This window comes from Neopelma chrysocephalum, unplaced genomic scaffold (assembly GCF_003984885.1).
Source record: "Neopelma chrysocephalum unplaced genomic scaffold, ASM398488v2 Primary Assembly neopelma1_252, whole genome shotgun sequence".
In the NCBI taxonomy this organism is placed as follows: domain Eukaryota; kingdom Metazoa; phylum Chordata; class Aves; order Passeriformes; family Pipridae; genus Neopelma; species Neopelma chrysocephalum.
In genome coordinates, this window is record NW_020897914.1 from 2,108,703 (window position 1) to 2,118,494 (window position 9,792).

Below are 9,792 nucleotides of genomic sequence, written 5' to 3' on the forward strand. Positions count from 1 at the left end.
GGCGCCCTGGACAAGATGTACGAGACGCTGGAGCTGCTGCAGCGGCGGCACAACGTGCGGCCCGACCTGCTGCTGTGCTGCGGGGACTTCCAGGCGGTGCGCAACGAGGCGGACCTGCGCTGCATGGCCGTGCCGGCCAAGTACCGCCACATGCAGACCTTCTACCGGTGAGCGCCCGGCCCGGCCCGGCCCCGGCCCCACGGGCCGGCCGGTGCAGCAGCTGCCGTGTCTCCGCAGGTACTACTCGGGAGAGAAGAAAGCGCCGGTGCTCACCGTGTTCATCGGCGGCAACCACGAGGCTTCCAACCACTTGCAGGAGCTGCCCTACGGCGGCTGGGTGGCCCCCAACATCTACTACCTGGGTAAGGGCCCTGCCCTCAGCCCCGGCCTGGCCCCGGCCCTTTCCAGCCCCGGCCCGGCCTCGCCGTGTCCCCTCCAGCCTTGTCCCCTCCACTCCCGGCCCCGCCGTGTCCCCTCCAGCCTTGTCTCCTCCAGTCCCGGCCCCACCGTGTCCCCTTCAGCCGTGTCCCCTCTCGCGGTGTCCCCTCCCGCCGTGTCCCCTCCCGCCCCTTCCCTGGGTGAGCGGCCGCCGTCCCGTGTCCCGCAGGTTACGCGGGCGTGGTGCGGTTCCGCGGCGTGAGGATCGGCGGCATCTCGGGCATCTTCAAATCTCACGACTACCGGAAAGGTACCGGGACAGCGGGGAGGGAGTGCCGTGGGGGTGGGTCTGGCTGTCCTCTCCCCACTCCAGCTCTTGCGCTGGAAACCTCCCAGATTTTTTTGGAGTTGGTGATGAGTCTGTAGCTGCCCGGCGACCACAGCAGGAAGCAAGGGCACCTTTGGAGTGTTGTTGGAACAGTCTTGGTTGTTCCATGGCAGTGGTCTTTTAGCCTGCAGTCTTTAGTTTTTAGTTTTCCTTGTGTTCCCAGTTTGACACTGTATAAAGGTACTGTCCTATCCTGAGTTTTAATGTCCATACATCCAGTTCCTCCTGGTTATATGTGTGTGTATTCAAGAGTTCTTCCTTGGAAGCGTGGCAAAAATTGTCAGAGATGATGCCCTGTGTCAGTGTTCTTTCTGATCTCAGCACATGCCAGAGTGATTGTGATTACTGTACAGTACTACCTTCAGTAACACGGGGCTTCAGAGAAGCTTTGCAGGTGGCTTTCAAGCTGCAGAGCACTGAACTAGTTTTCTAGAACATCTGATTCTTTCTAATACCTGTCAATGCTAATTAAATTTGTTGTTATCAAGCATACACTTTGTATCCCTAAATATTGCATGTGGGACAATAACCATGACTAGTAAGAAATGTTTTCTGTGCATTCTTTAGAGTATGTAGGAGCTATGCTAGACTTTCAGGTTTCCTGTCCCAAGGCAAACTTGGGAACTCATCCCTTTGTCAGGGTTTGTGTTTGTGCTCCCGTGTTTGTGGTGCCTGTGGGCTGTGACACGGATCTTTGAGCTGCTGCTGAACCTGTTAAGCTGTGGTTTGGTGGTGGGTGGCAGCACTCTTGAACAAACATAGAAAATCACAGCCTGAGTGGCCTGAGTCAGGAGTCAGTTCTCATGTGGTGTTTTGTGATCTTTTAGTTTATACCTCTTTCTGAGTTGTTACATCCTAATGTATGTTCTCACCACTGACCACTCATAGAGGCTTGCTCTGTGCTCTCACTGTGTCTGTGCCCAACTTCAGCATTTTCTCATCTCCCCAGTGTTCTTTTCCTGTGCCAGCCCGTTTGCATGTGTAGCCATGATATGACATTTTACAGAAGTGTCGTGGCTGGGCAGCAGACAGCTCTCCACGTGTGGAATTGCACATGGCTGTGCAGTGTCACTGTGGAGGTACTGAGGGCTGTTGTCTCACCTCAGAGCTGCAAAACCTCATAGATCTTTCTGCCAAAAGTTGTTTGTTTCCAACAGGTCCTGGCTTTTGAGTATTGGAGTCAAATTCCTGGGTTTTGTTTCCACACTGAATCTGACTCTATTTTCTATATTTGTGAAAATAAGACACACAGTGGAAGAAGTGCCCATTATTGTAGGCACATTTTTACAACATATTTGCCTCACACATGAAAGGTTGGCAGCCTGTTGGTGTATGCTCTGTGTAAAGGAAATACAGTGTGTGCTTTGATTACTGCCAGCCTCGTATTTGGGGTGCTCTAGGTGTCTGTGTGACCCCAAAACGCTGCCTTGCCAGCAGTGTAGGAGGGAGCTACTATTTCAGGCAACTACTCTTGTTTTCACTGTTTCAGGCCACTTTGAGTGCCCCCCATACAACCAGCAAACAATTAGAAGTGCTTACCATGTGAGGAATATTGAAGTCTTCAAACTCAAACAGGTCAGTGACATTCCTATTTTTTAAACAGTGGTAAATAGTTCTCGTTCATGTGGAAGTGAGAAGTTACAGCTGCTCTGACCAAGTGTGCAGCTGGATGGCAAATCTTGCCAACAACTCTCAGCTACTTTGGGCAGACCATTTTATGTTGGATGTTGTTCCACTGTTGTTCCTGCTGAGTATCTCCCCCAGTGCTTTGTGTAGCAGTGCAAATTTGGTGTGAATCAGGCACAGGCAGGAGTGGGTTTTTTGTGGTTTTTTTTTTTGAATTGGATAAAACTCAGAGTGGAAGGTACTGCAGTGATACCCCTCTGTTCCAGCTTTACCTTAGCTTTAGGAAGGTGGATGCTACCTTATCTAACATCCAAGGTGGCTGATACAAAGTTAACTATTCAAAATTGAACCAGCTAAACAAGCTGATCCCAAATCCCCATGGTTTAAGTATTTTTGACTCCAGGGTGAGAAATTCAAAGGACAGTTTAACTTTAGTTTTGAGCTCTTGCCTACTCCCTGCTGTGTCACAGGGCCACTCCATTTGGCTGAGGTTGTGGTGTAAATCCATATCTTTATAAGCATCATGTGAAGGATTGTCCAGGTTGCAGTTGCCCACTGAAGTGCTCAGTAGATACAGGGATGCTGAACACGGAGTGAAGGTTTGGTTCATTGCAAAGAGGTTGATGCCTTTCACTCAAAGTTTTCTTGTTACTTGGACTCAGGTTTCATCTAGAGGTGGGTTCTGATACAACTGAGGGAAATGTTAAACCAAGACATGCTTTAAGACATTGTTCTGAGGGATGCTTCCTTTGAGGAGGAATATTGTGCTCAGCCATTATTTCTTTTAACAATTTCATGAGGGAGAAGATGCCTTGGATTGTGGGCAGAGAACTTGCTCTACAGCTGTAGTTCCCCCTGAGTGCCTGACTCTGATGGTGATGATGTGATCTCTTTTCTAAGGCAGTACAAACCACAGCTGACTATCCCAAGAAAGTGTAGAACAAACCATGGGCATTAGAGTCCCTTTGCAGCTCCAGAGGCCACCCGCAGGATGGGGCTGGGCAGTGTATTCCCTGGCTTTGGAAGGGAGGCTGTTGGTCCCAGCTGGCTCTGTTGGTCTGAGGGGGAACGTGTGACACGTGTTCACCTTATGCTGTGAGGTTCCTGACTCCTTTATCACATGTGCTGTTTGTACCCTGTGCTTTGACTGACAGCTGAAGCGTCCCATGGATATATTCATGTCCCACGACTGGCCCAGGAGCATTTACCACTATGGGAACAAGAAACAGCTCCTCAAAATGAAATCCTTCTTCCGCCAAGAAGTGGAGAGCAACACTCTGGGGAACCCTGCTGCCTCCGAGCTCCTGCAGCACCTCAAACCCACCTACTGGTTCTCAGCACATCTGCACGTTAAATTCGCAGCTTTCATGCAGCACGAGGTAAAGGGGGAAAGGCAGTGGAGAATGTGTGTGTCCCACACACAGGTTAGAATTCCAGTGCAAGTAATCATGGCCAGAAAAGCAACTGCTTAATGGGTTTTGTGGTTAAAACTCAGCTTAAGCCACAAAAAAAATAAGTGGTGTTAAGACTACTAGTTTATGTAACTTTAAGAGATGTTATAAATCAGGGATCAGGGGTATAACTCCCTTGATCTTCTTCAAGGACAGCATGAAATAGCTCATGTTACTGCTGTTGAAATGTGTTAATTTAACTTACAGGAAAGCATTCTCTTTCCAGCTCTGTTGGGGAAGGAGACTACTTCAAAATAAGGTGATAGAGGAGCCACTGAAGAGCCTGGTTCCCTGGGGGGTAGGGTGCCTGTTGTAAGGCTTGGCAGGTGGGGTTGCCTGGTGGCCTGGGTTAAGCCAAAAACCAGCCTCTGTAGTTGAAACAGTTATTCCTGAAAGTGGTGGGACCTCTTGTTCCTGTTTGCAAGTTATTTGGGTGCAAAAATGTAACTCCAGATCTTGCAGGCTCAACAAGTCTGTTTTAATTTGGTTACAGTTTTCCTTTTTGCTCCAAGGCTGACTGTCCTCAGCCTTAGGAACAAAACGTGGCTCTTGCTTTATCTTGCTCTCACCTTCATCCAACTTCCTGGGTGACTCCCAGAGAAGTCTGTCCTCCTCTTTGTCCCTTCATCCCTTTCTTATAAACCCAAGCTATGTTTCTACTTCAGAAAGTATTTTTCCTGCAGAAGTTATGCCTGTAAACCTGTCTATACAACTTGTTTAGAATGGTCAGATTTCACAGAACTGCTAATGACTGTGTGAACACCATTTATTTCCTAGACAAGCTCTAAAGAAGAGCTGCCAAAAGCAACCAAGTTTCTGGCTCTGGATAAATGCCTGCCACACAGAGACTTCCTGCAGGTGATGGACATGTGCACTGGGTTTTCATAGTCAGTATTTCACTTGTCTGGGCTGCTACTGCTGTGCTTGGATATCAGCTGGAGAATAGTGCTGATAAATTTTAAAGAAAGTAGGAATGGGGGATATGTGGAATGGTCTTTGCTTAATTTTGTCCTGAAATAAGCAGACCTCGGGTCTTGCTGTGCAGATGCAGCGTTTGCTTATCCCTACCATCTCCTTTCACCTTGGAAAAATAACTTGACTTATATATGGATGAGTCTAAAATTCCTTGCTGTGAGAGGGAGCCCCTGACAGCTCTTCTTCAAATGCAGTCAAGTGTTTTAGGAGTCTGAAAGTAGCTTTAGTTGATCAGCTTAAAGGGAAGGTGGTTTGTTCTCTGTGCTTTGGGCACGTGCTGGGATCCATTTGCCCCAGGAGCTACTTCTGAAGATAGGAGAGAGTGTGAGGATGGGCTTTGGCTTTGCAAGGGGACACTGGGGTGTCCAGACTTAAAATCCTGTAGCAAAACTGATCTGGGTTAGTACTACCTCCAACAGCATGGTGATGCCCCTGTGTGTAGCTCTGGTTTAAAATGCATCTTTTTTATTTTTTTTTTGTTCTAAAACTGCCTTAAAAGGTGGAATTACTTTATGGATCATTTAAAATCAGAGTCTGACTAGTGCTTTGGCTAAACCAAACACTTTGATTTGGGTTAATGTCACTGAAGACGAAGTGATTTGAATTTCAATCCATCAGTGGCTGAAAGAGTTTAAAACCAATTCCTGTTAATTGCTGTGTGTTCATGCAGCAGAATGACCATTGCCATCAGTTCTTGATGTGTATGTGAATTTAAGAGTAGGCAAATTAAATTCTAAGTTGCAAAACTGCCCAGTTGCTGGCAGTAGGGAGGGAGGGTGTTCTGCTTTCTATTTGCTGTAAGCCAAAATTCAGAAATGCCTTTTTTGCTGTTGTTGATTGTCCTTTTTTCTGGTCTAAACCTGTACGTAGGGCTTGAGAGGACTTTGGTTGAGACCCCTAGCTCAGTGTACTTTAAACTTTCTTAAAACTCTGCACGGTGAAAGTAACAAAACTTTAACGAGTTTCTGATGTCAAGAGAAATAACTCTGTAATTTCTCTTGTTGTCGTTGTCTGTGTTGTGTGCCTTGGGAGCAGATAATAGATGTGGAGCATGATCCTAACGCGGGTGACTCCCTGGAGTACGATGCTGAGTGGATTGCAGTGCTCAAGGCCACCAACAGCCTGGTGAATGTGACTCAGTGCTCCTGGAACATGCCTGAAAAGAACGGCCTCCATGCCAAGTACGTTGCCTGCAAAGCAGAGAGAAAAGTGGGATTTTTGTTTTTTTTTTGCTGGACTGGAGGTAAAGTTCTGTCAGAGCTGTGTTTGTGTCCTGCAGCCTGTTGTGCCTGCAGGACTTGCTGAATGCCTTGGGAAGCAAAGGGCATGCTAAGAGCTGTACTCTGGAGCAAGCAGCTTCCTTCCTGCTCTTCCTGGGCAGTTGGTTTTGTTTTGCAAACTCGGGTACCAGCGCTGGAGGGACAGAGAATACCCTGTGGCTGATCATCCTGCCAGTCAGATTGTGAGGCTGAAAATCAGGCCGGGTTGTGGGGGTGGGCTGGCATCATACACAAATCTTTGGTGGGGAGGGAGGAATCTCAGTACTGACCAAAGGAAACTGAAAACTGCCCTGAAAAGATCACCTGAGAAATGAGGTGTCTGTTGTGGGCTGGATTCATAACCCCTCCTATGCAGTGGGAACAGGCAGTGCCTTTGGACCAGCTGCACTTGTTTAAACTCTCTGCACTTTTTTAGGTGGGATTACAGTGCGACCGACGAAGCCATCAAAGAGGTGTTAGAAGAGCTGAATCACAACCTCACAATTCCCTCTAACTTCACCTTGACAGCTGCTTGTTATGATCCCAGCAAGCCCCAAAAAAACATGCAGCCAGTTCATACCATCAATCCCCAGACCACTGAGTTCTGCGCCCAGTTTGGCCTCACTGACATCAACGACAGGATCCAGCAGGCGAAGGAAGAGGGCTCAGGACGGGGTGAATATGAAGAGGAGGAGGAGGAGGAGGAGATGGACAGCACTGGGTCAGCAGAGGAGCCCAGTGAATATAACACAGATAACTCTGGCCTTTCCTCCATCAATCCAGATGAGATAATGCTGGATGAAGAAGGTGGCGATGAAGACTTGAGTACGTGCTCTGTAGATCCTTCCCCCGATCACCCCCCTGAGTTCTCCACGAGCTTCTCCGACATCCGGATCATGCCAGATTCCATGGCAGTGTCCTCTGATGATGCCATGGACTCCAACAACGAGGATCTGGAGAAGTCTGCCGGGAGTAAGCAGGGGGAGGAGAAGAGCTCCACTGAGAGACCGTTGAAGCGCATTGGGGGTGATGAGAACGGGAACAGTGGCGTTAAAAAGATTAAGAGGAGGAATCAAGCCATCTATGCTGCAGAGGAGGAAGATAAAACAGATTGACACTTCCTGTGATGGATAACTCAGTTCTCTGCCAGCCTTTCTGTGGGAAGGTGGTGAGAGCTGGTGGACTACTCGTGCTTTTAATGTTACGTGATCTTATTCATTTACTTTCTTAAAGCTCGAGGGGCTGGATGTACCTCTCACAGGGAAGATGATTTATCTGGGTTAAACATGGAAGTCAGAAGCAGACTTTTCCAACAAAGTACTTTGACAAAGGATTTAAAGCCTATCTATCACTCTGTTTTGCTTCAGTCCCTGGTTATTGGTGTATTCTTCATATCTTCAGCTGTACAGCTCTACAAGAGTCACTGTCTTGTCTAACAAGAACTTAGAATGTAGCCCAGGCCCAAGTGAGAGGATGTCTGACTTACAAGACTGAATGATTTGATTTTATTGCTTTTGTCTTGTTTTATACTGAACTTTTAATACAAAGTAGCACACAAAATAGCTCTGTGAATTACATTTGGAAATAGAATGCCCAGGATAACAAAACAGCATTAGAAGAATGAAGATTTTTTTTTCCTGGTCATAGTCATGCCACAGAAAAACTTCATGGTTGTGAACAAAACTGTGTATTGTCCTGGATTGCTTTTAATTAGAGTTTTGATAGGGAACCAAGTCTCTTGGTTTGGAGGATGACGGTTTTATGGGGACCATGGCAAAGCACATCTCTGTTCTTAGAACCTCATTTGTGTTCTGTTTCTTAAGACTTGAGAACAATGTCTTAAAACACAAGTAGTTAGGAAGAACAGCTTCCTAAATGTGGGCATCACCACTGTCCCAGCCCTTACTGATTCCTAGTTAAGGCTGTGCTGTTCATACAAGGTGGTGGATGTTTTTAAGTTGCCTGGGGCAGTAACACCCACTGTGATCAGCAGCCTCCCTTTTCACCTGGCACTTCTTTTCAGTAGCTGTAACTTGCTGAACTCTTATGGCTGGATTTGGAATCTTCCAAAGCACCTTCATAACCTTCAGCTGAGAATAGAGACCCTCTTGGAAGATTTCCTTCTGCTTTTTTTTCTTGAATTGTTAGCAATCAAATTACACTCCTTTGGCCTGAGAGGCTGTGAGGATAACAAAACTTCCCCAGTTCATGGCAGTGACAGTGTTTTCAAGCAGATGTCTTTAGACTCATTTCTGCCAGTGTCTGCTGGTGTTCTGGGCTGAGCTTTTGGAGTCCAGACTTCCCCACAACTGTGCTGCCCTTGGCAGCAGAAGTAGCTCCTGTGCTTTTCCCCCTCCAAGGCACAGGGAGGGTGAAGGAGAAGGTGTCCTGACAGGAAGAAGGAACTGGACAGGGAGCAGTGAGTGCAATGGATTGGTGAGTGTGAGTTCTGTAGCAGGGAAACACTTTGAGCTCCAGACTTCTGTCTTTAAAGGCACTTCCATGTCTGGGATCCACCGTGGTTCCTCTCCTGTCAGCAGTTCACTAGGAAAACTAAAGGTGTGTAAGTATTCAAGGGCAAAATTAAAGCTCCCTCAGTTCAGTTACCAGCTCCTCTGTCAGAACAGCCCCAAAGAGCTGCATTGAGGGGTGAGGAGAACCTGGAGAACCTGCGAGTGTTTGGGGTGACCCTCAGGGTGTGTAAAGTAGCTCTGAACTGTCAGATAAGGTGCTGAAGGTACTTGAGTCTCATTAAGGGTCCTGGGTCTGCAGTGCTGAAATCTGAATCGTGCCTCGTGATCTGAACACTATAATGGAATAAAGTATTTTAAGGATAAATTGTGTTCTGGACTCCAAAGCCTCCCAAGGACCCTGAGCGTGGTGTGGAGCTCTCAGGTTCTCTGCACTGAGTGGAACGTGTGTCTTACATGGAACAGACTTTTCAGTCTGATTTCTTATGCTTTTAAAGTTGTTCTGTTGTGTCTTGTCCCACATCCCCCCCTTCTGATAAATATGTTTAGGCTCTTTAGAAAGCAGGAGATTTGTACAAGGTACAGTACTGATTTTTGAACCTTTTCAGGATTTTTTTATTAAGTATTTCGGCATCCATTGAGCAGAGTGCAGCTGGTAAATAGAGTTACCATACATTTTTTGGAGTATGAATCATCTCTGATCTCTAGAGCTACCAGTTGTCCACACCCTCTTTGCAGTTTGCAGTGTCCTCTCTTACCTTGCTCTCATCCATTATGGATTTTCCCTGCTGGCAAGATCTTCTGCTGCATGAAGATTTCCATTGAAGCTCTGAGCTGTTCCAGTAAAGGCCAAATACTTCAAAAAGTATGTAAAACTCTAGGGAAGGCTGACAACTGAGATTGGCTTTTAAGACCCAGAGCCTCTAGTCTTCTTTAGAAAGAAGCTTTAGAGTCTCTTTGAAAAGTTTTGACTTTTGAAATTTTGGCGAGAAACCTCTGGAAAGCGTTTCTCTGTCAGACCCTTGTATTGCAGATTTTTCAGTGTATGACTTTTGCACTTAATTCAAAACTGTATGTGCTGTTATTAGTGCTTGTGAAAAATGTTCACCTGTTCCATTCCAGGCCAGCACACAGGTATTTTCAGAGCATGACACTGATCTACTCAGAGGAAAACAAAAAGAGAAATACCCTTTTTTCACAAGTGGAGTATTTTTTTAAATTAAAGCTATTAAAGTCACCTTGTG

General features: G+C 46.8%; 1 protein-coding gene across 1 annotated transcript; it reads left to right on the forward strand.

Annotated features, from left to right (window-relative positions):
* Positions 1-8,915, forward strand: DBR1 (debranching RNA lariats 1; the record flags this gene model as incomplete). Its single annotated transcript, XM_027703721.1, has 8 exons — positions 1-167; positions 238-362; positions 608-688; positions 2,256-2,341; positions 3,547-3,771; positions 4,621-4,701; positions 5,854-5,999; positions 6,514-8,915. Coding segments are annotated over 8 exons (1,590 nt in total), but the record flags the coding sequence as incomplete, so codon positions are not given.
* Positions 8,916-9,792: the final 877 nt, after the last annotated feature.